The 28000-nt window shown below is 43.2% G+C and overlaps 1 protein-coding gene across 1 annotated transcript; it reads left to right on the top strand.

The window, feature by feature from the left end:
- TRAF6 (TNF receptor associated factor 6) lies at positions 1-22199 on the top strand. Its single transcript, XM_037040529.1, has 7 exons — positions 1-201; positions 6208-6525; positions 9518-9668; positions 10350-10508; positions 12148-12219; positions 14164-14241; positions 15762-22199. Exons 2-7 carry the CDS (start codon positions 6230-6232, stop codon positions 16629-16631), a joined length of 1626 nt encoding a protein of 541 aa, XP_036896424.1. The 5' UTR covers positions 1-201; positions 6208-6229; the 3' UTR covers positions 16632-22199.
- The last annotated feature ends 5801 nt before the right edge of the window (positions 22200-28000 follow it).

The raw sequence follows: 28000 nt of genomic DNA, 5'->3' as shown, positions 1-28000 counted from the left end.
AAGCAGAGAAGGCGGAAGTAGGGCGTCCGGGGTTGGGGTTCGGGCTCCGGGCGGCCCCGGGACGCGCTAGCGGCGGCCTTCGGGCCGGGAGTTTGGCATCGGGCCGCCTCGGCTCGGAGCGCTGTGCCTGTCCCCTCCTGGTGCTTTGGCTCAGCGGAGTCGTGCGGTGGCGTGGAATCGGCGGCCCAGCGGACTAGAGCGGTGAGTCCCCTTCGGATGTCTCCCCCAGAGCGGCCGCGGCCTCTCTTCCCACAGGTGCGGACGCCGCCCCCTCTCCTCTCTCTTCCTCCGGGTTGGGGACCTCTCCCCGGTGTCTCTTCGCTTCCTAAAGGTTGGGGACACAGCCCCCTCCTCTCTCGTTTCCCACGGGTTGGGGGCGTCGCTCCCTGCCCCTTTGCTTCGCGGAGGTTGGGAACTCAGCCTCCTCTGGTTTCCCTCGGGACAGGGGGCGTCGCCCCCTGTCCCTTCGCTTCCAGGAGGTTGGGGACGCCCCCTCTCTCTGTTTCTGCCCTGTTGGGGAGGTCGCCCGCTGTCCCTGTTCTTCCCAGAGGCTGGGGACGCTGCCCCCATCCTCTTGTCTCCCTCGTATTGGGGACGTCGCTTCTGTCTCTTCGCCTTCCACGGGCTGTGGACGCCTCCTCTCCCCTCCCCTCTGCGCCCCAAGCCCGCGGCGACCTCCTTCCCCTCTTACACCTTTCCCTGGTGGGAATCCCGCGCCCACTTCGCGTCAGCCCGCATTATCCCCTTCCCAGAAAAGGAAACTGCCTCCTGGATTTTCCCGTCCCTCCGAGCTGATACTAGCTTTAAAAAAAAAAAAAAATCCCTGTAAGTTCTCACCGGCTTCCTCTGTCACTGTCATGGGAAAGCTATTTTTGGGTTCCTCCTTGAATCGTTAGAGGTCCCAGGCAGCAGGTTTAAAAAAAAAAAAAAAGGCTTAGATGACATGAATCTTTCCTCCCCCGCCTCTGCACTCGTCGTTCAGCGATTGTTCCAGACGCTGGGTTGATAAAGCTGTTCCTAGTATTTGGCTTTAGCGGAACTCGGACTGAGAGGTAGGACTGTCATGAATGTGAACAGAAAGCACCTAAAGTATTGTATCAGCAGCTTTCATGTAAAGTGTTTGCATGCCGCTTCTGTTTCTCGGGAGAACAAATGACTAAATATCTAGCTACACAGGGACAGAAAAACTCGTTCAGAAATTTTGAGTGTTGGCGTTTTATCCATTCCCTGGTGATTAGGTTACTAAGGAGGGTAAAGGGGGCTTTTCTGACTTTGAAGCTGCGTTTGCGGGTGGGATGAGGACAGCGGGGCCTCTGGAAGTCAGGGAAGGAAGGTATTTCAGGCACTTCTTGCCCGCGTGATAATGAGTTTCACCCAGCAAGCGCCGTATACTCACTGTATTGCAGGATTGTACCTCGAGGTCTTTTCTGGCATAAATTTGAATCTGTGATGCTGGTAAATTTTTGTCCACTTAGATTTTGAAAAAAGTTATTCAAATCTTTGCCTCCTGGGGGAAACAAATAGTACCTAGGAAGGGGACTGCCCCTTGAGTCTATTCAAAATTAAGGCATAACAATTGACTATTTTTGCAGTATTGCATTTGCGGTCTTTGCATTTTGAGAATAGATTTTAAGGAGTTAGTAAATAGTTCCCATTTCTAAACTTAGCAGAAAATTAAAGGTAATTTCTTGTTCTTTTAAAAAAATTAATTAAATTTATTCGAGTGGCACTAGGTAATAAGATTATATAGGTTTCAATCGTACATGTGGATGATACATAATCTGCTTGTTTTATGTGGTTTTACTTACAAGTTGCATGTTTAGCTGTGAATGACTTTCCATTGGCTTAAAATGGACCAATTCAAGATATAACTTGTTGATTTCTTTAGCTTAGACATTTCTCTCATTAGCACCTGTGGATCTTAGGGAAACAAATTTTTGTACGATTCCCTGCTCACCCTCCTGCTGGACTTTTAACAGAATCCCCTTTGGGTTATAATACAGGGTCCAGCACAAATAATGCCACTTTTTATTACAAAATATTTTACTACAAAATCATAAGCATGTAATTCTGTAACAACATCACACTCAAGCACACCATATGACATTTTAGGTGAAATGTTCAAATTAAAACTATAAATTATTACACCCATATCATTACCCTACCAACCACACTCAAGCAGGTGTTACTTCTGCTGGACCCTGTATATTCCCAGATACAAATACGTGGATTTAAGCTGTGATTTATGACAAGGCTGTCTTCAACATTTATTCTTTTTGCAATTGAATTAAGTTAGCAATAGCTACATCCCAAAATATTTAATTAAGTCAGTGCTTATTATGCTAGACTCACAACTGCAAAAAGGACTTGGAGTCGCGAAGCTCTCAACCTGCAAGGGAAGGAATGAGGTAAACTTTGTTCCATCCCTTCTATTAATTCATGTAGAGACCACATACATTCTGAATGTTAAGAGTAAAAAAGAGGCTATAAGAAATCTTTATTTTATGGAAAGAACATATATTCATTCTTACTTATTTTAGCTTCATTAACCTAAAAAATAAAAAGTCAAAATGAAAGACAGTGTAAGCATTTATTTGGGATTCTGTAGGAATGCAATTTGCGGAGCAGAAGCCCAAACGGGCCCCCCAGCACAGGAGAGAAGCACAGGCATCTTGAGGGGAAAGGGAAGAAAGTGAAGTAAGTTACTTTACAGAAGAGTCCGCTGGTGCCAGACCAGGTAAGGTTGGACTGGTACTGCGTAGATTGGCCTGATGCTCGGTCATCAGGCCAAAGACTAGATTTGTGCTTCATTGGTTGGTTATGAATTCAGTCATCAGCAAAGTTCATTTTCATCAGTCCTTACAAACAGGATATGCTTCTTCTTACTGACTCAGAGGGCTGGTGGTTTGGTCCAGTTTGGAAGATGAAGAAACATAAGGCACGCAGGACAGTTCCTCTGGAATGACTACTCGGGCTCTTGTAATGTGGCTCCACCTGGGTCATCCATCCTTCACATCCATCCTGCTTTTGTAGCCTCTCATGAAGTGGATACCTGTGGTACCATCTGAAGTTAAGAAGAATCCTCAATAGCCCTGACCAGTGTGGCTTAGTTGGTTGTGCATCATCCCACAAACTGAAAGGTCCACTGGTTTGATTCCTAGTCAGACCACATGCCTGGGTTACGGGTTCGGTCCCTGGTAGCGGTGTATACAGGAGGCAACTGATCAATGTTTTTCTCTCGCATTGATGTTTCTCTCCCTTTCTTTTTTCCTCCCTTCCCCTGTCTCTGAAAAGGGAGGGAGGGAGGGAGAGAAGGAGGGAAGGAAGGAAAAGTAGTGTGAAAAATTGAAGACCTAGATTTTTAAGAGTGCACACTTTCATGTTCTACACTGCATTCCTATACTGGAATTCTTTTTAAGGAATTGTGACTGATTACACAGGTTTCCCTAGTAACACATTTGCCATGAAAGGTCTCTTCAAATCTAACAACCTTCAGCTCTTTGGAACCAGGCTGCAAGAGGGCAGTGTGTAGACTGCCCAGTGACCTGAATTGTAGCTGCACAGTGGGGCAGTAGACTTAGCTTGGCAGCTTGCTTTCGTCTTCTGACTACTACTTGGATGTGTTCTGTACAACTGAGTAACAAACACCAAGTTCTTGGAGTAATTATTTTTTAAAAAATAAATGGTTAAATACCCAAAAGATAAATATACCTAGAATCATCGAGGATGTATAAAATGGTCTCTCAAGCTTTTGGGAGTAGGAGTTAAAAAGCCTTCAATATGTATTGGATAACAAGCATTGTCTATTAAAAACCTGGGAAAGTTACATCCCCTTTCACCTAGTAATTCTGCTTCTAGGAGATTTATCCAAGGAAGTATTGGGCACAGAAATGTGTAAGGGAAGAAAAAGAACAAAGGACATAAACCCTAGGACAGTGTAACAGTGTCATATGTCTTCAGATTTTGAGGGTGTAACGGGGGTCTTCCCCCCACCCTGAAGCACAGGTAGAATGACTAGTTCTGTTTGCCACCATCTTGCCATCCCTTCCTTCCTCTCTCTCCGTACCGAGTCTTCCTGCGGAATTTGCATTAGCTGTAACAAGGCTTTGGGAGCTGTTTTTAACTTTTCAAAAGTAGGATGACAAAAATAAAACAAAATGTCAGTTTTTCTTTACTGCATCTTTGAAATCCTGTCAAGCGCTAGTACAATAGCGCTTGGGCAGGTCATGTTTAGGAAGAAGCTGTGGGCAGCACATTAGTCTAGTGCAGTGAGTTTCAACCAGTGTGCCGCAGGAATCTTTAAAACATGCACCCTGGCTGGGTGGCTCAGTTGGTTGGAGTGTCATCCCATACACCAAAACGTTGCAGGTTCAATTCCTGGTCAGGGTGCATACCTAGGTTGAGGGTTCAATCCCTGGACAGGGTGCGTACGGAAGGCAACCGATCGATGTTTCTAACATTGATATCTGTCTGTCTGTCTGTCTCTCTCCCCATCTCTCTCTCCCACTCTCCCTCTCTTTTGCTGTCTCCCCCTTCATCTCTCTGAAATCAATAAACATACCCTCAGGTGAAGATTTAAAAAACAAACGAATGTGCACTGCCTGACCATTCAGTCAGGGGCACTGAGCTCTTTTCCCTTAGATTGTCAAATTTAAAAAAAAAAATTGACAACAGCCATCCAGTGTGAATAAACCAAAATTATACTTTTTTTCTGTTGAATTGGCAAAAATTATAACATTTTTTGTTGTGCCACAGAATTTTTGTAATTAGTGTATGTGTGCCATGAGATGAAAAAGGTTGAAAATCCCTGGTCCAGCGTAACATAAATGGAAGGAAATTTTAAAAGCAGCTTTATAGACAAGTTTGTCAAAACACAGAGACAAACGTGGTGTAGTACGAAGTGCACAGGCTCTGGGGCCAAGTGGACTTGGGTTCGAAGTCCAGCCGTTACTGACTCCGGCGGGTTAGTTACTTCGCCTTTCCCAAGGTCCGTAGTTTCCGTTTTGACCAGAGGGAGGCAGCAATGAGACTGTAATGTAAAATTGCTGTGTGGAGCTGCACGTAACCATAACGCATTCTCCCAGACACAGTTCTAAGTGCTTTCACATAGCAACGTGTTTGATCCTTTCCGGAGTTTACCAATTCGCCTTACTGCCACTGCAGCCAGAACAGGCCCCGTTGTTTTCGGTGCTCATCACGTGGTACTCAAAAATCTTCTTGAGAAAGGGGAAAAAAAGGTATCTATAGAGATTTGCAAAAAGATAGAGGATTACTCCTGTAACCCACCAGGGGGATGATGGTCTACCACATTGACTGGAAGCTTACATTCTGTTTCTGGAACTATTTATATCGGCACATATTAAGAATTTCCCATAGGTCTGATTATCTACTACAGGGACCCGATGACATAGACTATGAATTGCTTTTAGACATTAGTTTATCAAAAATGTCATGTGATTCAGAATTTGAGGGCATCCCACCTACCCATGAAAGCAGTAGCTTTCCATAGACAAACAAAACCTCACTTCTTTTTCCTGTCAGATCATGAAACAGGGTCATTTCATGTGACTGAAAGCAGGACATACAAATATACTTCTTCAGTTTTATTCATTCTACATAATAGAAATCTCTGAACATTTGGAAGTACTCACAGCTTTTAGGTCTCAAAAAAGAAACCAAGGTCCAAAAGGCTAGGTTGCCCCACACGACACACCACGCACCTCCCAGCCAAGTGTGATCATCTCGTCCCTTGTGCGTTGCTCTTGCACTGCCTGCTGGTCCTCCTGTTCTCTCAAGCTCGAAATACGTGAAGGAACTTCAGCAGCATAAGTAAGGTCTCCAGCAGAGGCTTAATAAACACCCATTACGTGAAAGATCTTGTGCTGGGTACTGAGGATATGAAAATTAAGTTCTTGACCTCGGTCACAGAAAACAGACGTTGAAACAGATAGCTGTGATGTAGCTAAGTATTACAATTGAGCTGATTGCTTCTTTTAACTTTTTATTCTATCTACATATTTGAATCCCTTTACTTATTGTAAAATAGTAGTCATGAAGTAAAGCTCAAAAAGCTTTGAAAGTTTTCCATAAATAATATTAGCACAGCTTATGTACATAAACTAAAAAGTGACCTGCATGGATAAGCTGTGACGTGTGTGTGTGCATGTGTGTGTGTGTTAAGGCATTTGTTCCTTGCTGTTTCTACAGAGCAGTCGACAATCTCGTTACTATGAGTCTGTTAAACTGTGAGGACAGCTGTGTGTCCAGCCAGTCTGAGAGTGACTGCTGCGCGGCCATGGCCAGTGCCTGCAGTGCCGCAGCCAAAGACGACAGCGTGAGTGGGAACGCCAGCACAGGGACTCTCTCCAGCTCTTTCATGGAAGAGATCCAGGGCTACGACGTGGAGTTTGACCCGCCCCTGGAGAGCAAGTACGAGTGCCCCATCTGCCTGATGGCCTTACGGGAAGCAGTGCAAACACCCTGCGGCCACAGGTTCTGCAAAGCCTGCATCACCAAATCAATAAGGTACGTGACGGAAGAGAGAACTGTGTCCTATAACAGAATCAGGTGCAGAGAACAGTGCACACAGAACACGGGACAACCGAAGTGAGTAGTCTTACGTGTGAAAAGTGCTCGGGGGGAAAAAGAACACTGGGCAGAAACTTGAGACATCGACATGCTCAGCCTAGTTTCTGCTGTGGTGTGAAGTAATTTCTGTCTCCTGCCCTTCTCTAACCCTAAGATACATAAATAAGAAGTGGATAAGTTCTCTATGTTTGAAGAAAATAATATAAATCTGCCTTAAATGATAGTAAAATATGATCATCTCAACCAAAGAGTGCTGACTTAATTGATAAGTTATTATGACTTCAACCACATTAAAGTCTGTCTATTCCCGGATACATATGGACAACTGTAAAATAGCCAGTATTTTTTTTAAGTACTAATCAATGCCTCTACCTTTATATTTATCCAAAATTCAGTCCCTTCTCACTGCCATCACTGCTTCTACCCTGCTCTGAATCACCACCAGCTCTGTCCCAGGCCTCCCTGATTCTACCCTTGCCTTCTTCCAGAACGTTCTCAATATAGCAGCCCAAGTGAACCTGGTTAAATAAGCAAGGTGATGTTGTCTCAGCTCAGAACATTGCAGCAGGTCATGTAGAAGAAAAAGCCAAAGTGCCCGTTGAGCCCCCTGGGATAGGGGGCTTAATCCGTAAGCTTTCCATAATCCGTTTTCTGACCTCCCCTCTGCTATGCTCTTCTGCCTTCCGCCAGTTCCCTTTGCCGTTCCTGCAGCATGCCAAGCATGCTCCTGCCCTGGGGGTTGGTGTTGGTTGTTCTCTCTGTTTGGAACACCCTGACTTCAGTTAACTGCCCAGCTAACACCTACCTTCTACTCCCTCCACTGTGGCTTAGATCTCACCTCTCATAGGAGCTCTGGCTACTCTCTTCATACCAGAGCATGCCTTCCCCTGTCTCCACACTCCCAATCTGTCTTACCTAAGTGCAAAATAAGCTCCTTGAGAGTAGGGGTGGAGATCTGTTTTACTTCTGGCAATTTCCTGTCTGCTGACACATAGTAAGTGCTCAGTGAATCATGGTTGCTGTAACTGAATGGAGGTACGTGGGATTTCCACAAATGATTCAAGTTCATCTCCCAAGAAATGAAGACATTTTACTATAATTCAGAACTATTAGATGGGACTATTTTAGGTGACTAAGGAGTTTTGTACACAACAAAAAAACATTGGAAGAAGTGGGAGGATTTTATGTTCTTCGATAAATAAGCATCTAGTTTATGCTGCTGAAATCATTTGTAAGTAGGTTAAGCTGGCTACTCCCTATCACCTTTTAAACTGACTTCCTTTCCTGTGTCCTTGTCTGGTTTGGGTGTCAGGGTAATGCAAGTCATAAAATGAGTTTGGAAGTATTCCTTCCTCTTCCACTTTTTGAAAGAGTTTAGGAAGGATGGGCATTTATTCTTCTTTAAATGTTTGGTGGGATTTACCAGTGAAGCCATCTGCTCATGCACTTTTTCCTGTTGGAAGGTTTTTGATTACTGAGGTACTCTCCTCACTAGTAACCACTAATGTTCAGATTTTCTGATTCTTTATGATTCATTCTTAGTAAGTTGTATGCACCATATTATGGATTCTTGATTTTTTTGTAGAGATATACAATATTTTACCAAGTGTCATCATGCCCAGGAATGTGGCTCATCTTTATCAGTTTTTTAATAGCAAGGTGTTCATGAAAGTAATGGACAGTGGTCTGAAAAGGAAGTAAAACCCACAAAAGGAAGTCCGAGGCTTATTTTTTCTCTCTCCCTCTCAGCTGGAAGTAACCACCACTGTGACTCTAATGTTCTTGAAGGAATGGCTTAGAAATGTCTCACCCAAATAGTCCTGTGTGAAATTAAAGCACATGTTAATCTACTTCCGTTTGCTCTGGATAATGGTTTCCAGTTTGCTGTACAAGTTTCTTTTCTCTAAGTGACATCTGTCACTTAGGTTTTGGGTGTATATTTCAATAAATTTGTTTATAGTTTTCCATGCTTCTTATAAAACATTTGACAGAGTACTGACCACACCAGCCCGAGAGAAGCCCCATTCGAGACTGGCCGTGCCTCTCACCTCTGTCGGTTCTAAGGCATTTGCCCGCAGACCCCATTTCCCGCGCCTTTGTGCCTACCAGGCAATAGCACTGCTGATTGGCTAGTGCTGGCTCCCACACAGGGGTGCTCAGCGGGTGTTCGCATGTCTGATTGGTGCTTCTGTGGCCAACCCGACCTGCCACGGTTTGAGAGTGAAGATTGAGACATCCCAAAAAGTTAAAGGGAGGTGAACAGACATCCAAACTTCCCGAGGATGGTCTTCCTCATCATAAGATGAAATAACCAAGCCACTAGGAAAGCAGGAAATAGAGGTCCTTTAACCCCTGCAAAATTATACCCTAGTCATAAAAGTGAAGGAAAACTTGTTCATGAGGCAGAATGTTATCATGACCGTTCAGAGTAAACCTTAAAATGTGTGCTGGTAGGGGTACTGCTGGCTGGGTTAATTTCTGCTCACATGTAGGGAGCACACTGTAGACTTGTCGCTGGTGTTGCGAGCAGCATGTGTAGTTCCTCTCACTAGCATGTTGTACAGCTGGTGCACGCTCCCTTACCTTTTACTTCATTTTACAACAATCAGAATTTGACCTTACGCAGTTAATTTTTCTCATTTTTTGGTTGAGATCTGTCCCACAATCTAAAATCCCATCATTTCTTCTAGGTAACCAATGTGGTACCAGTTGTATTCATTGTATGAAAGAACAGCTCCTGAACTGCCCACAAAAGGACAGGGGTTCCCCCCGCCCCCGGAATATTGTGCAATACAGTGTGTTAAATGATTTTTCCATAGGAAATAACAAATAGAGAATTTATACACAGTGAATTAAAGTTGTTTGAACTTTTTCATGTTAATATTTGTTTAAATCTACTAAATGTATGTGCCTTACTTGTTTCTCTTAGGGATGCAGGTCACAAGTGTCCAGTTGATAATGAAATACTCCTGGAAACTCAACTGTTCCCTGACAATTTTGCAAAACGGGAGATTCTTTCTCTGACGGTGAAGTGTCCAAATGCAGGTTGTTTGCACAAGATGGAACTGAGACATCTTGAGGTATTAAAGTCCTTTTCTAGCCATTAGCATATAGATGAGGCAGTTGCTAGAGAACCCAGACTTTGCTGTGTTTGTCCGTGTACTGCCAGTGCCCGGCAGGCAGCAGCCCTTTCATCACTGGATAGATACATAAGTAGAAACCATAAATTTCTTATCTCAGCTACTCTGGCTTTGCCAAATGATGATAAAGAAATCAGTATTCTTCAAATTTGGGAGGAAAACATTATTTTGCTATAAAATTGAAGAACATTTTATATGTAGATGTCATGTATTAATCCCATAACTTCATTTCTCTTGTTTGGGAAAAAACAGCAAGGGTCATGTAGCCACGGTCTTACCACCCTCATTGTGCGGTTTTCTCTTTTCCTAAACGGTGCATTTCATTATGAACTAAGTGAAGTCCTAAAACCTGAGGTTCACTGAAGCAGTCAGGTAAAAGGATTTCCTTTTAAATTAAATAAATTTGTCTTTAGCTTAGTGGTTTTATGAGAAATTAAATACTATTTATGATCTAGTCGAAAAATTTTAAAACATATTTGCAAATTGCCCCACTTACTTAGCCCCTTGTGAAGGAGTGAGTGTTTGGAGAGAGAATGGTGTATATATACTCAGAAGAGATTATGCTTAGGAGATGCCTTAAGGATTGGCAGATACTAATTGATTATTTCTTCCTTATTATAGGATCATCAAGCACATTGTGAGTTTGCTCTTATGAATTGTCCCCAATGCCACCGTCCCTTCCAAAAGTGCCACCTTAATATTCACATTCTCCAGGAGTGTCCAAGGAGACAGGTTTCATGTATAAACTGTGCTGTGTCGATGGCATTTGAAGATAAAGAGGCATGTACTAACTTGGATTTGTTAATTTCACTACTTAAATTTTGTTTTTATTGATTTTAGAGAGAGAAGAAGGAGGGGACAGAGAGAGAGAGATCAGTTTGTTGTTCCACCTATTTATGCTTTCATTGGTTGACAGTGTGCTCTGACTGGGGATTGAACCCACAACCTTGGCATATCAGGACAACGCTCTAACCAGCTTAGCTACCTGGCCAAGGGCCTCAAATTATTTTTTTTATGTACATTTGAGGGGTGTATGCCATAGATGAGGATGTTACTCCAATTCTGAGTCTATATTACCAGTTGTGGGACGATTGATTTTTTAAGAAACAAAGTTCATCAAACTATTTTAGTAGATAAGTGTAAGATTCACATTTGTCTATCTTTCTTAGAAAACACTGTTTTCTAAGAAACAGTGCTACCTAACACTGTAGTAGATCTGCAGATAACCACGCCTCCCAGGAAAGACATGTGCTGATCTACTTTCCTATGAGACACTTTAATGGCCAGTCTGGGAGCAGAGACAAGCAAGCGGGATGATTACTGAATCAGACATGTGCTCTACTCTTTGAAAAAGAGACGGGGTCGTTAAAACTTTCATGGAGAATAAATTACATCCCATAGCGTGTGGTTTTTTGGTGCTGATTCACTGAGCTTTTACATATAATAAATTCACTCTTCTGTAAGTATGTTACACATCAATTAGAACATTTATCTTTAAAAGGACACTTCAGAGCACTGGACAACATCGTGCTGACAGAGCGGTGTTTTCACTCAGAAACTGAGATGTAAGCAGGTTAATAACTTTACGTATTGTATGAATATAAGTAATTTTATATTAATGTTGTAATGGTAAAGCCAGCACTCAGATCCTAGCGCCAGATACTTAGTCTGTGTCCTCTTCATTAAAACAACCTACATATAACTTACATTCTTTTAGAGCCATTAAGATACTTCCTTAAATTTTATTTCTTATCAGTTTATTTGGTAATTTTTCCTCCATTTTAAGAAATCAAGCATATTATACTCATGAAGCTGATGAAATACTCAAAACAAGTCAGCTAACTTGCTATAAATGGGGAGAAGTCTGAGGCATAATTAGAACAAATCGATGTCTTCCTGAACTTAAGTAAAGTAAATGGACTTAACCTGAACGGTTCATTATTTCTTAAATTCATCGTATTTTAGACAACAAGGCTTACCCTTCCGGGCCTTTGAGAACCTGGGCACCAGAGCCTCCTGCCCTAATACTGCTTCTGTTCTTCAACCTTCCTGCTAGGAGTTTCGTTTCAATCATCAGGATGTTGCTGGGAGTGTTTGGAGGGATGCCTGTGGAGAATGATTGTGTTGGTAAATGGTGCCCTAAACTAGTCACAAGTGCTCTGCCTCAGGTTAAAAGAAGTGACTTACAAGATGTTTTTACATATTGCTGTATTCTTTTAAAGAGCTGAAACACGAGACGTTTTTGATCACTGTATTGGCAAAGGGAGACAAAATATCTTTTATATATTATTCTCCTTTTTTTTCACACACTGATGTCCTCAATTTGTTTATAGTGAAAAACTGACTTTTATAAAAATAGATTGTTTCTACTTTTTCAGATTTTCTCATGTTTTTCTTTTATTTCTCTAATAAAATTCAGATCCATGACCAGAACTGTCCTTTGGCCAATGTCGTCTGTGAATACTGCAATACCATGCTCATCAGAGAACAGGTATAATGATTCTCTTTCATAAGCTAGTATTTTTGTTAATAGATTGAAGAAGTGAGTTAGGTTTTTAATTAAATCTGTAAGGCAGAAGGAATACAAGTCGAAGAAGTGTCAGAACTATGTGAACATGTATCATAAATTAATATAATGCATACTTTCAGAAAGAACAAAATACTTAGACCTCTCTAAGTATTTAAAGTCATTAACTTAATACCCATATTTATGTATATTTATAAAATTTCTAGACAAAACCAGGTAATTTTAAGATACAAATAATCAAAATCCCCAGTTAAAGAAAAAAACACCTTAAGAAACACATACTAACATGCTGTGAAATAAGGATCTTGGGTACCCAGAGACTAGCTGAAAGGACGGCGAGAAGGACCGTCTGCTCAGCAGCAGAGCTGCATTTGTCCCCGCTGCCCTGAGACATGTGGAGCGGAGCCTCCAGGACCAGGACCGGCAGCCCTCTGTCCAGCGGTCCTGAGGGTGGGCCATGGGTGGGCAGCAGCAAGTATAGTAGAAACTGCATTCACGTTATTACTAGAGATAGGAAAACGGTTTGATTGCTCTCTTCTGACATTTGGGGGATTTACCCCCAAGATTTGAATATTAGTCACTATTTGTACACCCATGAAATCTGCAAACCCAGAGAGCATCATTGATCACCTTACTAACTAGAGGCATGCAAAACCTGTCACTCGACTAAACTTTTCCATTGGTCTTAACAGAGTCCTCTAGTTTTGGGGGTTTTTTTTCCAAAAAAGCCTTAATTTGAAGGTGTTAAACTTTTTTTGCTTGTGAAGTCTCACCTCCCTGGTTGTTCTTTTTGCTCTGTTGTACTATTTAAAGGAAACCACACATCTAAAACCCAATAGAAATAAAACTTAGTGTAGGAAACAATCCTAGGTTGAGTCAGAAAACCTAGGTTCGGACCCTGGTTGTGCCAGTGGCTTGCCCGCTTGGTCTCTGGCAAGACAGTGGACATTGTAGATAAGGGCCCAGCCTGCCAGCCCCCGACTGCTGTTATAAGTAAGTTGTGTTGGAACGGCTCCGTGCCCGGGTGTCTGTCTGTAGTATATGGCGGGTTTTCTGCCACAGTGGTAGAGTCGCGTCCTCGGGACAGGGCCCACAGGGACTACGAAGCTGAAAATACTTACTATCTGACCCTTTGCCAAAAAATTGCTGACTAGTCTAGATTATGCAAAGTTGAGGGGTTGGGTTAAATGGTCTCTGGTGTTTCTGCTTAAAACATCTATGACTACAGCTAACCTAAATTTCTAAGGGGAATTTGATACTAGTTTCAAAGAATATGTTTCTCTACAGTGGATCTTACCTTAAAGACTGTTTTAGAGCCCCCATACCAAGAGCTGAGACATTTCTTCAGAACTTTTGTTAATGTGATTTAGGATGCCTCCTGCCCTCTGAGCCTCTCCCCTCTGTAGCCAGAACGTGCCCATGTTAACAAAAGCTAAGGGGGTTTGTGAAAGGCGGTCACGAGGCAGGTGCTGGGTGTGCTCCGTGGCTTTAACGTGTACAATTGACGGGCGCCTGTGGAGTGAATGGCCTGGACAGTCCACACAGTGAGAGTCCTGCTTAGGTTTGCAGTGGAGGGTGACATCGGAAGGTGCTTTTCCTTCAAAATGCCACTAGAGGGTTCCAGTTTCCAGCCACAGGAACAAATTCATGTTCTTGAAATAAATTTTGAGTGACTTCAGGGATGATATGAGATACTGACATTTTCGACTTTTGGAAGTATTTTTTTTTAATCTTTTTGGGCTACCTGGTGTCTGTTGCAACTATCGGACTCCGCTGTTGTGATGCTGCCGTAGATAATACATGATTTTGTTTCAGTGGGACACACACCTTTATTTCAAGTGTGAGCTCATCGAACTAGAACATGATATACAGAGAAAAGCATTTTTCAACCTTTGTTCTGGTTTTCAGATGCCTAATCATTTTGATCTAGACTGTCCCACAGCCCCAATTCCGTGCACATTCAGTACTTTTGGTTGCAATGAAAAGGTAAGTAAGGTGTTTATTTCTTTTCATGCTTGAGTATAGATAAAGAAAATTCAGTTACATAGTGCAGTGGAGAATACCAGTGGGGATGGAGGGGCTGACGTGCATTGTCTATAGTGTTAGCTCCAAGGAGAAATTGCAGCCCAGAATATTGATTTGGGGAAGTAGGTGATGATGGATGGCAGGTGTAGGACTGAGATCACATGAAGTGCATGTGTACAAGCAGGGGAAGTGGGCCAGGAAACAAGCTGTAGGGGACAGTCTTCGAATCTGAGGACCCAGGCAAGGAGAAGGTGTTGTTGTAGTCGCCAAAATTAGCTTCAAGACTAGTGAGCACTTGTGCCAAATGTCTCAGCTAGATCATTATTTATTAAAAGTCATTCTTTCTGGAGAATACATGTATACTTTTGCGTTTCCATTATGTTTTTTATCTGACTTTTATACAATAAGCATGCATTTAATAATTTTATAAAATAGAAGGAGCAAGGAAATGTATCAAAATGTTAGTAATTAAGTGAGATAATTGGTAACTTTATTATCTATAATTTTTTATTTTTTATAATATACATAAATTATTATTTTTTTAAAGATTTTATTTATTTATCTTTAGAGAGGAAGGGAAGGAGAGAAGGAGAGAAATATCAATGTATGGTTGCATCTCATGAGTCCCCTGCTGGGAACTGGCCTGCAACCCAGGCATGTGCCCTGACTGGGTGATATACATAAATTATTCTTATTTAAAAAATTGTTATATCAAGGATATTTTTTTCAGCCCTGGCTGGTGTGGCTCAGTGGACTGAGCTTCAGCCTGCAAACTGAAAGTTCACCAGTTCGATTACTGGTCAGGGCAAATGCCTGGGTAGTGAGCCAGGTCTCAAGTTGAGGGTGTACAAGAGGCAACCAATTGATGTTTCTTTGAACAATTGTATTTCTCCCTCCCTCTCCTTCTCTATAAATATAAAAATAAATGTAAAAAATAAATTTATTTAAAAAAATCTGAAATATTTATTTTAAAATATTAAAAGAATATTTTTTCACATAATAATTACAGTGTTCTTGATGGCCTGCAAAGACTACGAAGACAGGAAAGATCATTACATTTTGAAGGAAAGTGTTAGGGGGAGAGAAGGTGGGAAGATAAAGAAGGATGGGAGTAACTGAGCAGCACCTCTGAGGTGTTCAAAGGGGTGGGTGCCATTTAAGAGGCCAGGTGGAGCATTAACCTTGGATGAGAAGAGAGTCATCTCTGAGTCAGAAGAAAAGGATGGGATCCTGATACATTTGAAAGTGGGAGGGAGGTTCGTCTGAGTAAAAGGGGAGCATACTCAACAGATAGCCTCATTTTTCCTGCAAATTAGGAGACAAGACAATCTCTTTGGATGGAGAATCGGGTGGAGACAAGGTTGTAGGGGATTGAGGGAAACGGTAACACTACTCGAAAACCTTTCCTTTGGCATGGCTAGGCCCCTTTCCTCATCCTCACAGTCCCTATTCCCAGCCTAAAGCCTGTGCTTGGTTTTTAGATGCAGAGGATTCACTTGGCACGCCACCTACAGGAGAATACTCAGTCACACATGAGAATGTTGGCCCAGGCTGTTCAGAGTTTAAACCTCGCTGTGGCTCCCCGGCCTCAGCGTGACGTGCTCCTGTATGAGTCTTCCTCTCTGCCCCGGGCCTCCTCTGGGTGTCACCCAGAGGTCCAGAATTTCCAAGAAACCATTCAACAATTAGAGAGTCGCCTTGTAAGACAAGATCATCAAATCCGGGAGCTGACTGCGAAGATGGAAACTCAGAGCATATATGTAAGTGAGCTCAAACGAACTATTCGAACCCTTGAGGACAAAGTTGCTGAAATAGAAGCACAGCAGTGCAATGGGATTTACATCTGGAAGATCGGTAACTTCGGGATGCACTTGAAATCTCAAGAAGAGGAGAAACCTGTTGTCATTCATAGCCCTGGATTCTACACGGGCAAACCTGGCTACAAACTCTGCATGCGCCTGCACCTTCAGTTGCCCACGGCTCAGCGCTGTGCGAACTACATATCCCTCTTTGTCCACACAATGCAAGGAGAGTATGACAGCCACCTCCCCTGGCCTTTCCAGGGTACAATACGCCTCACAATTCTTGATCAGTCTGAAGCACCTATAAGGCAAAACCATGAGGAGATAATGGATGCTAAACCAGAGCTGCTTGCCTTCCAGAGGCCCACAATCCCACGGAACCCAAAAGGTTTTGGCTATGTGACTTTTATGCATCTGGAAGCCCTAAGACAAAGAACCTTCATTAAGGATGATACTTTACTGGTACGCTGTGAGGTCACTACTCGTTTTGACATGGGTAGCCTCCGAAGGGAGGGCTTTCAGCCACGGAGTAGTGACGCAGGCGTATAGCATCCGCTCCTTTGGTTTATTGTTTGTTTGTTTTTTTTTCTGGAGAAAGCAGTGCCTTTCCTTGCCCTGCCCTCAATAACAATGTCTAAACAGACAAACAAACAGTGGAAAGATGGAATCCCACCAGTGAATGTGGTGAGACAGGTCGCTTGCCACTTTTTCCGTCATAAATACCTACAGCAGCTTTCCCTCAGCAGTCTGCACGTTCCGTGCTTCTTAACGTTGTTAAAACCGAAGTGCCTGTGGCACAGTGCAGCAGCTCTCTGTCAGTTAGTATACCTCTTTGTCGTGCTCTTGTGGGCTTTTGCTCCAGAATGTTCTGTCAGAAGCCCTGGGTTAGAGTAGCAGAGCTCAAACCTTTTATAATAATGTTCCTTAAAACTTCAGCTTATTTTTGTAGTATGTATGTAATATATTAAACTTGACAATCACTACCGCCTCGTGCTGTTGCCAGCAAGAAGAGTTACCACTATAAAGTTGAGTTCTCATTTTATTTAACCTCACATTCAGAGGATTTGAACCTTAATCCTTGGAAAGCTTAAGTTCTCATTCACCCCATTTCCCTCCCTCCCTTCCCTGCCCCGGGGTGTTACTAAGGATACTCAGGGACTAGTTTAAACCCTAAATACAACCTTACTTATTCAGTGTAAACGTGTTGTCTGTTGAATAATTCCTGTTCAGGTGTTTCATTCTACCTTGCTTACATGTTCCTTTGAGGCTACAACGTAGCATCTTCAGAGTTTAGAATGTGGACAGTCACATGGGTACCTACTGCTCAGTGTCACGCTATTGTATAACCCCTTTTTGTCTATTCAATGCAGAGCAAACTACATGGCCCTGCTTATGTTCTCTGATGCCTAATACTTGTAGGACGAGGAGATGCGTACACATAATTACCAACGTGGAAATTAAAGGGGCTCAACTAGCCCTCTGATTCAAGCCACAGATTGTCAGCTCCTTTGAACACCCTCTGGTTTCATTCAGTTAAGTGGAACAAATTGATTTTCTAAAAGCAAAATTTCTTAATGTTTGGGAGATCAGGGTGGTACCTGAGGCTCAGCAGACTAGGGTTGGAAGTCACAGCGGTTGTATCAGGACTTAGCTTGAGCAATTGCTTCAGTTCGGCAGTTCATGCCTGAGGGGGTCGTATGGAATGTATTGAAGTGACTACATGTTCCTAATAGGGAGAGGTGGTTTCTGGGCCATCATATATTTGTTAACGGCCTATAGGTATTCAATGTTATGGTGAAATCTAGCTCTCGGGGTGCCCCGAACTAGTATGGGCTCTTACCAAGAATCTAAGCTTCGGGAACCTTGCCACGATGTGGTTTGAGATTCTCCCAGGGATCTCCGTCATGGGCACACGCTTCCCCATCCCCGGGGCTGCCACTCTCCGAGGGTCCGCTCACAGGGCGAGGAAAGGGTTGCCTGTTATGCGCAGCAGTGGACTTGGCTGGAAAGAGATGGGCTTGTCCCTAGAGTTAATCGTTACTGTGTGTCAGAGGGTTTAGAAAATACTGATTGAGGAAGCATTTTCCTGATTGATGAAAAATAACCCAGTTATGCTCATCCACCCCTGCTAGAAGGTTATGCAGTGTGTTACATAGCATGAAGCGTATTATGTAGTGGGTAATAAATTTGGTTTTTTAAAAAGAATCTAAGAGGACCCATACACTGTGCTGTTCACACAAGGTTGTTTCAAGTTGTGTGGTGATGAGAGATGGCACTGTGTCTCCAGAGAAGCCAGACTGTAGCCCCCTGACCAGTGTTAAAGATCAGCCTCAGAAAACAAGAGTCATGTGATTTCACTCATATGCAGGATATAGAACTGGAAGTCATAGATACAGACAACAGTGTGGTGGGTTCCAGAGGCAATGAGGGGCCGAGGGAGTAGTTAAGGGGACAAACATGGTGACAGAAGATGACCTGACTTTGGCGGGCGTACAATGCAGTATACACATTATGAACCATAGAAATGTACACTTGAAAACTATATCATTATATTAATGAATGTCACCCAAATAAATTTAATACAAATTTTTTAGAAAGAAAAGATCAGCCTTAATATTAAGAGGAAGCCAAGAGACTTCATGGAGAAGAATGGTTTCAGTTCTAGGCAGACCCAACCTAGAAAGGTTACTATGACCTTTCCCTTATCTGTCTGCCTTCCTTCCCCAGCCCACGTTCAGGCCTCTGCTCTGGTGGGTTTCTCTTTGGAGTGAAAAGGCCCCACCGAGTCCTCAGTTCCTCTGGCCGGCAGTTTCTGCCTGCTCTCTGACCAGCCCCCAGAAGCACCGCACCGCGGCGCCACCGTCTGGGAGATCGTGTGTCAGTGAAGAAAGTTTTCCAGTTCCATTTAAACCATGAGCAGTAGTTATTTTTGTTGCCCCGAAGAAAGCCGGAAGGAAATAGACTATTTTTGATGACTTATTTTCTGTGTGCTTTCTTGTAGGTTGTATTTACATTTTCTATTTTTAAAAAGCGTACTTTTATCAGAGCAAAAAATTAAGAGTTGCCACAAAATACTCAACCCCATCAAAAAAGGAAATGATATTTAAAAGCTTCCTGGTCTGGTTAAATTTCTATTAAAAGCATGGCTGTGTATTAGGTACTGAGGAGTCATTTCCTGCTTGGTTTTGGTTTTGGTTTTTGTTTTTCCTACTCAGGAATGATAGTCCAAACAACACCAGCTTTTTGTGTGACTTCAGGTTTCCTATTTGTAAGATAAGCAGTTAGATTAGATGTTTCTACGGTCCACTCCAACCATGACATTCTGCTCTAAGAAACTGAGTTCTTACTAGCAACGTGTTGACAATACTTAGAAAAGGATTTAGCCAGTAGAAAATGGCTTTATTTTCTGCTGACATAACACTTGACTTCAACTTAGTGTCTGTCATCTGGGTCTCAATAAGCAATTTTTGTTAACCCTCAACGTTTGGCATTTTGTAATAAACCAGCACTTACTTTACACTAGTCATTCATTGTCAATAGCAGGTAAAAGTCATGGCCACACCGTCATTGCAAATAGAAGCATTTGTTATGACTTCTCCTCCCAATCAGGTCTTTCCTGGAGAGCTGGCCTGTTTCTCCTATCTCCTCCTGCCCGGCCCTCTGAAACCAGCTCAGTTGGCCTACGAGTATTTAGGCCATGTATTTATGTTTTATCAACCTTTTAACTTAACTTTTGACATCATCTGTGGACATGGCTAACTTGAAAATCAGTTGTTTCCTTGTTTCTCAGACATAGCCGACCCAATGTTGAATGCAACTTGCCTCAAGACGCATTTTTCTATTGGAGAACAAGTCGGGCTGTCGATTTTGTAGTTCGGGAGTTTCTACTGTCCTGGCTGTGGGGCAGTGACAGCTTCTGGCTGTTGTGTACACAGCGGTCTTCGACGTCGTGGCACAGGCATTTTTAGTACATGCACACCTGACGGTTCAGTCAGGGGCACTGACCTTTTCCCCCCTAGATTGTCAAATTAAAAAATGAAGCCAGCCAGCACAATAGCCGTCCAGTGTGAATGAATCAAAATTGTATCTGTTTTGTGGTCAGATCAGCAAAAAAATATATATCAGGTTTTTGGTGGCCACAGAACTTCAGTGAGTAGACTGTGTGTGCCCTGGGATGGAAAGGGTTGAAAACCGCTGCTGTAACATGATGCAACTTTTGTTTTGGAGACTAAACGTGGAAGAGAAAAGCAGTGAAATAGAATGAAAGGTGAAGTGTTTCCCCTGAATGATGCACTAATACGGAGATACTGGTCTCTAGCAATCAGTTTTGTAGTAGGTATAAAGATGTAAAACTGTCCTCCACTACTGTGTATGCCCGTAAGTTTAGCAACTCAGCATGTTTGTGAACTACACACTCAATTAGGATACCTTCTCAGGGAAGAGCGGTTGCTTGTCATTCCTTTATCCAGAGAATCCTCCAATCCCTGATGAGCAGGCCATTTTTAACTGTTTGAGATTTCCCTAACTTAGGACTTTGAAGTACTTTCCCCTTGTTCAGTTACTGCTGCTCTTGGCTTGCCTCAAATCCCACTCAGATGTTTAGTAATGAACATTTGGTGACAATACTGGTTACAGCTGACCAACTCCTGAGAGTTCAGCGTGTCGGTTTTAGGCCGTAAGGCATAGATGGCATCTTTTGTGCCGCCCCCGCCCATAGCACTTTACTATGAAATTTCTCAAACATGCAGAAATGTTGAGAGAATTGTACAGTGATCGTCCCTCCGCAAATGACCTTTTCTTATGTCATCTAACATGTTACTTTTACTGCCCCTTCTTGCAGCTACTGAGCTCTCTGAGCTAGGAGCTCTCTCTTAAATAAACACCTCACGGCCAAGGCGACTGAACAGCCTCAGTGGGACTGTCTTGCCCTCTCTGGGGAACGTGATATGTGCGTGTAGGTGGAAACTGTAGTCCACGTATCAAGCTAGTTTCAAACTTGTAAATCTGTTATGCTGAATTTTAATCTTATTTATTTTGCCTGAAAGGATGTTTTTTTAGTAATGGATTTATCTGAAAGTCATGATCAGTGGTACGCAATATTCTAATGTCCTTTTCATGCTTGATAAACTATCCGATTCCTGTGGTGAGAATGTATTTGGGCTCCGTTGTGCTTATACAAGGTTCCAGGATTATGTTCCCAGAGGATAGGAGGCTGTGTAATTTAGCATAGAAACCATCAAATTAGGAGCTAAGCTGTAGGTTTTGCTCCTGACTGAACATGGGCAAATCAGTTCTTTTTGTCTTTGTGTCCATTTACCTGTAAAGTAGGGGCCAAAATTTGAAGTTTAGATATCACTAAGTAATGGGTGACAGTAATGTGTGGACCTATTAAGAAAGACACTTCACAAGTCCAGGGAGCCTCGTACAATTTTACAACTGTGACAAGCTATGGAATGAAATCTGACTTTTGGAAAATCAAAGCATATGGTGGAAGAGTTTTATCAAAACACCTGCCGTTGCTCAGAACTGAATTATCACCACAGAGTTTGTGAGTGGTTTTCCCAGGCCATCTGGACTCTGAAAGCAGTGTGTCGAGAAAGGGCGTGGGGAGGACGTGTGGCAGGAGGGGGCGCTGCACGCACACAGACTGAAAGGCGGTGTTCCCTTTAAGAGAGGTAGTGTGGAAGGGGTGGAGAGCGTCAAGGAATTACCCAGACTTACTGCCGCACCCCTGGGGCTCCCCCCACCGTCCCCACAGAAAACAAGCCCGTCCTGCCTGCCTGGCTTAGCCGCTGACGGTCTCCATCAGGGCCCTGCACCCAGAGAGCCCAGGGTGGGCGGAGGGGAAGCAGGGTCTCCGCACTCTGTTTAGTGGCTCTGTGACCTGCTCTTTCTGAATCTGGGTTGTGAATGTGGAGTCACATGGATCTCACAGGCGCACGGAGTTTCTGCTTCAGATCACATCTTAGTAGTGGTTGCAAGGATGTGCCCAAAGCTGTTCCTTGAATGGCATCTTACAGAATAAGAAGGAAAACAAGTGCCCGACTGACATGCCTAATTCTTCTGTTGATTGTTGATACTCTTTCCAGCCTGTATAATGCACTCATATCGCTACCCCAGAAGTACTCTGAATCAAAATGAAATATGTATATATTGAAAATACGTGCTTTTCCAGATACTTTTAATAAAATAACTAGACCGCTTTGATTTCTGCTTTATCTTTGTTCTATTTCGGGGACTGTAACTCTATAGTGGGAGGGAAGAATGATTCCAGGCACTCATTCTCACTCAAAATAAACAATATCTAGGTCCTTCAAGAAATGGTGAGTGGGGATTCATTCTCATCTGTGGCCTAAACTGTGGTTCTTGCCCTCAGGCCACTGAGAATGCATTTTGCAAAACAGAAGGAGGCCCCGAGAGGGGACACCCCAGCAGGTAAACAGAAAGTGTGAAACCAGGCAGACAGCAGCATGAACTTCCAACCAGTAAACGAGAGCCTCAGCTCCCCAGTTCCAGGCTCGGCTGCCTCTCAGCCACCTGCCCAGGCGAGTTCTTACAAGGCTGCTGCCTCCATTGCAGGGCGGTCAAAACCACTGGGAAGCTTTCTAGGCGTCAACGCCTGTCTCTTCACAAAGAGACCGTTACCCTGAACGGGGGGGAAGCGCTGGTAAGACATGTCAATGCTTTACAAAACTCAACTTTTTTCATTAAAGTTTCAAAAGTGAAATACAAGTATTAATCCCCGAATAAGCCATAACTTTTTAAAAACATTCCACCTCTATTTTAGGGTGGCTTCTTGACACTTCTGATTCATTCTTGTGAATGTCTGTTACACCGCTGACAGATCTTTTTTTGGTCATGCTTTTAAAATTAATCTTTGTACAGCCCTGGTTGGGGTGGCTCAGTGGATTGAGTGCCAGGCAGCCTGTGAACCAGAAGGTCAATGGTTCGATTCCCAGTCAGGGCACATGCCTGGGTTGCTGGCCAGGTCCCCAACTGGGGACATGTAAGAGGCAACCAATATGTCTCTCACACATTGATGTTTCTCTCCCTCTCTTTCTCCGTCCCTTCCCGTCTCTCTAAAATAAATAAAATTTCCAAAAAACATTCTGGACTATCAAGCTTCGATAAATTAAAAACAAAAGATTTCATTAACTCTTATTGAAGGAACCACCAGGCAGATAACATAACCCATTCAAAGAGAACGCAAAGCAGAATATTTAAATACATGTCCAAATGGAGGCAAGACTTAGCTTCTTCCTCGTTGGGGGAGAGAAATCAAGGTGTGTAGAAACAAGAATGATACTGCCTCGCTCTCCGTCACCTGCAGGACAGAGCTGTGAAGGAGCTTCCTCGGCATCGGAATCCCATCCCCCGAAGGGTGTGCTCCGGACTAGACAGGGCCAAGCATCCCGTCAAAGCGCAACGTTGGCCTGCGCCCTGCACTGCCGGTAGTTCAGTATAATGTGTGAGTGACAAAACAGCACGTCTGTGGCGCCCGTGCCTGCCTGGCACGGGGCCACTCTGTCAGTGGGGATGAGAGGACAGCCTGTTCTAGCTCCTCCAAAACTCTAAACGAAGACGGGTGCCAGGAGGGCCAACCCAGCCTGAGGACCAGGTGGCAGCAGGGGGCAGCAAAGCTCCATCCCTGAAGGGGGCAGCCCTCAGAGAGCCATGTGGGAACAGGGTTAACTGGAGTCCTCGGCCTTTTGAATCCACAAAACTTCCTGAGCTGGTGGGCGAAACGTTGTCATTTAAGCATGTTTCTTGGAAGAGCATCTTGGGTTTGTTTGTTTGTTTTTGCTTTAAATCTGATCAAAGCCGTAAGACACTTTCCCCAGACACTGGAAATTCCATGCCCCCACTGTCAGTCACACGTTGATTGCCAAATTAGCTTCAAATTGGAAACACCTGAGGAATGATTAGGTCAACCCATGCAAAACTACCATTTTTATAACATTAGAAAGAGGAATATCAGTGATTTCAACCTACATATACACATTCCTGGGTGCCCCTCTCCCCTTCCCAGTCCTTTTCAGCCAATCGGTGGGTGAACATATGAGATCAACTGCTTTTGCCAAAATGGAGTTTAAGAAAATGGACTGTTGAACGGTAGTTCATCCCAAGGCATCAACGTTTAACCCGCTTTGCCTCTGCCCAGGCTGAGCAGTGAGAACCAAGTCGGCTCAGGACCGGCACCCCCAGGCAGTTCACTGCAGGGCTTTCCCAAGGTGTCTGGTCTGAGGACCACAGCCTCAGCGTCTCCTGGGCTGCCTACTGAAACGCATGTCATTAGGCCTCATGCCAAGCTCAGGGCTTTTGACTTCCTGAGGGGTAGGCTGGGGAGTCTGAATCCTAAATGGACACCCCAGGTGACTCTTCTGCAAAAGAGAGTAAGTCGTCACAGCACTGAAGCTGTCCTACTGCCGGCACATGGTGAGATGGCCGGGCTCTTTGGAAAAGACAGTAACGCAGGGGGAAGAGGAGGCAGCAGGAAAAGAGGAAGGCCAACCAGGAAAGGGACGGACTCCATAAAACAAGCCACGGGCATGAGTCTACAGAGGCCGAGCAGGGCTGCGGAGGACAGGACACTGTGGACGTCACTCACAGAGGCATCGAGAGTTAGAGGTGACCCAACACACAGTCACAGAAGAAGGGCTGAGGAAGTACCGTCTGAGGTCTGTCAACTAAGTCTAATTGTGAAAATGGTAAAATCGTCGCTCTCACTCAAATAGAGAACAGACATGTGTCATGGGTTTTATTCAGCTCATTAATTTATAATGGAACCATTAGATGGTAAAGCTGATTCCAAGAGCATTTAAGGAAAAAGAGTCTATGTGATTCACCAGCATTTTCAAAACAAGAGAGAATGTTAAGATTGCTTGGTTACAGAAGAAACTGGTCAATGTCCTGTAGGCTAATAAAATTATAACCTGTGGGATAATCTTTCCTATCAGATAGAAAAATACAAATTAATGTGTAATCTCACAGTATCTGAGCTATATTCAAATAATAAGTAGCAGGACAAAACACAGACACATTCTCCCGGGAAATTAAATCATCCTTCAATATGCCGCTTAACTTTCTGCCTTATTTCCAAATTTTAAATAACTCTTTTTGGCAGAGAGCGAAAGCTGCACACAGAATGTGTTTATGATACCTCTGCATGAGAACATTCAGGCTGGAGCAGATACAGTCAAAACCAAGAACCAGTTAATTCAGAGGGTGGAGAAAACGGACTGAGATTCAGGATTCACGTGTATCCCCCTTGGATTTGTGTCGGACACTAGCGATAATCGCTTCCTCCTGCCTTTGAAGTAAGTGATCGGCCACCTTTGTAAATATCTGGCTCACAAACTAGTCCTTCCCTAACAATCTCCCTTTGAAGTTTATCTGAAAGGTTGCTAAGATTTTCAACCTTGTTCCTTTGTTTTTAATCTAAAAATTCAGGCATTTCAGTTGTTCAAACATCAGAAATATCCTCTGATTTGGATGAAACAATTGTCCACGTGGGGGAATTAAGCTTTGCCATCAAGAAACACATATTTAAATAGAAAAACCAATCTCAATATTTTTTTCAGAACTCATTTTTTTAGAGAAGTAGTTTAGAATGAATATCTCTGCTGTGAATGAAGGGCCTAAGTTCATCAACTCTTCATTTCACTTCAGTTTCTTCTACTAATTTAAAGTAAAATTAAACTCTAGTAACCTTTGTACAGTAATCTTTCCATGTTATTTCTAGGTGAGATTACAGATAATTGCTTCCTTCTTTATACTTTTCTGTATATTTCTTTTTTGAAAACTATGAACATGTCTTTTTTATTAACTTAATTTTTAAAAACTCACTGTGATCAAAAATACCAACTTTAAGTTACTGATAATAGCACCTACCATTTATTAGCTCTTTGCATCTTGAAAAATAATTTTTCTTGTAAAATAATTTTATTGAGGTAGTTTTCTATGTGATAAAGTCAACCAATTTCAAGATATTTGTATACCCATATTCATGAAGATATTATTCATGATAACCAAAAAGTGGAAACAACACAACTATCCATCAGTGAATGAATTGAAGAACAGAAGGTGATATATACCTACAGTGGAATAATATTCAATTTTAAAAAAGAGAAAATTTTGACACATGCTATTACATAGATGAACTTTGAAGACCTCATTCTAAGCAAAATAAGCCAGGCACAAAAGGACAAATACTGTATGATTTCACTTACATGAAGTATTTGGAATAGTCAAAACTACAGAAGTAGAAAATAAAATGGTGATTGCCAGGGGTTGGGGGAGGGGCAATGGGATTTTTTCAGTGGGAAAGAGTTTCAGCTGGGAAAATGAAAACATTCTGAGAGGGATAGTGGTGATGGTTTCACAACAATGCAAATATGGTGTGCTCCATGCTGCTCAACTATACACCTAAAAGTGATTAAAATGGCAAATTGCATGTATTTTTTACCATATTAAAAAAATGAGATTTAAGAGAGTCGGCAAGATGGCAGAGGAGTGAATGAAAGCCACACTAACCTCCTCCCAGGAACAATCTGTAATTACAACTAAACTGTGGATAAATTACCCAGAACAAACAACTGAAAAATTGCAAAACAGAAGCCTTATAACCTCGGACAGACAGAAAAACCACCTTCGGCACAATCTGACTGGTAAGGAGTGCAGTGGAGACTCGAGAGGGCTGGCTGGGCACCCACAGGTGGCAGCACTGGAGAACTAATTAAGCGGTAGGTTGGATCCCCCTGAGAAGAATGGGGTCTAAACCCTAACCTGGGATCCCCAGCCTAGAGCACCAGAGCCCCAAAGTACACAGATGACAACCAGCGGTGAAAAGCAGCAGGGTTGCTCTCTGCCAGAGACAGACAGCTGGATATGCAAAGAGTCGTTTAAAGGGCCAACGCACAAATTTTCATTTGTTGTCACTCACCTGGGATTCTAGCAAAGGTGGGAGCAGAGTGGGCTGGAGATGCCTGAGAAGAGACTGGGGATGGAAGCTTTGGAGAATGGAGAGAGTAGCCACAGGGATCCAAGTTTTAAGTCATCTCCCAAACAGCAGCAGCCATCTTGCTCAGGCAGACCACTCCCCTCTGAGCAGCAGCAGCAGCCTGAGGGGAAACAACAGCCCCACCCCCAAGACTCTGCTCTGGTTCTGTGGTGTTTAAGCCTGACTACTGAGTGCAGAGTGACTAGACTGACAAGTGAAGGAGACAGCCACAAACATCCCTGGCAAAGGCGGGTCAGAGTGGACTAGAGGAACTTGAGAAGAGACTGGGGGAGGAGAGACTAGGGGAGGAGGCTTGGAAGAAAGAACTGAGAGAGTACTCGCAGGAATCACAATGCTGAGTAATCACCCATACTGCAGCAGCCATCCTGCTCAGATAGACCACTGACCTCTGAGCAGCAGCAGCCTGAAGGGAAACAATAGCCCCGGCTCCTGGAGAAATTCTGCCCCACCCTATCGTACTTAAACCTGACTGCTGAGTCATAACCATAGAGAGCAGATCCCTGGCAGTCTCAGAGCAGGCTGCCTAAGGTCGGAGGGGGTCAATATCTGACATCACCAGAGGTGGATGCAGAAAGAAAAGATAGTGGTAAATACTAGAGGCTACTGAGACAAAATCCACTGTGGTCTTCTACACAATTAGCAATATTTTCTTTCCGGCACAGTTTTTTAACATTCATTTCTTGTCCAGAAACCTTGTGCATATTAAGTTACTAGAATTTATACTATAGTTTATTTCTCTCCTTTCTCAATTATAGTCTTAATCTCTTTACATCCTTATTAATACTGGTTCATTTGCTGTTGATACTGAATTGTACCGGGGGTTGGGGGTGGAGATATTTTTGCAGATGTGGGTTTGTTCCCAGGGCTTTGTGGTTTTCTTCTGGCAGTACCTGCACAA

This window comes from Sturnira hondurensis, unplaced genomic scaffold, assembly GCF_014824575.4.
Source record: "Sturnira hondurensis isolate 20B ecotype Veracruz unplaced genomic scaffold, ASM1482457v3 Scaffold0002638, whole genome shotgun sequence".
Lineage (NCBI taxonomy): Eukaryota > Metazoa > Chordata > Mammalia > Chiroptera > Phyllostomidae > Sturnira > Sturnira hondurensis.
The sequence above is the reverse complement of the archived record's forward strand: the minus strand, read 5'-3'. Positions and strand labels throughout refer to the sequence as shown.

What these genes read in the sequence shown, in the direction of transcription:
- TRAF6 (XM_037040529.1), top strand. Translation starts at nt 6,230, where the DNA reads ATGAGTCTGTTAAACTGTGAGGACAGCTGTGTGTCCAGCCAGTCTGAG. An exon ending in TGGCATTTGAAGATAAAGAG is followed by an intron (nt 10,509 to 12,147) that starts GCATGTACTAAC and finishes AATAAAATTCAG; the next exon opens with ATCCATGACCAGAACTGTCC. An exon ending in CCATGCTCATCAGAGAACAG is followed by an intron (nt 12,220 to 14,163) that starts GTATAATGATTC and finishes TCTGGTTTTCAG; the next exon opens with ATGCCTAATCATTTTGATCT.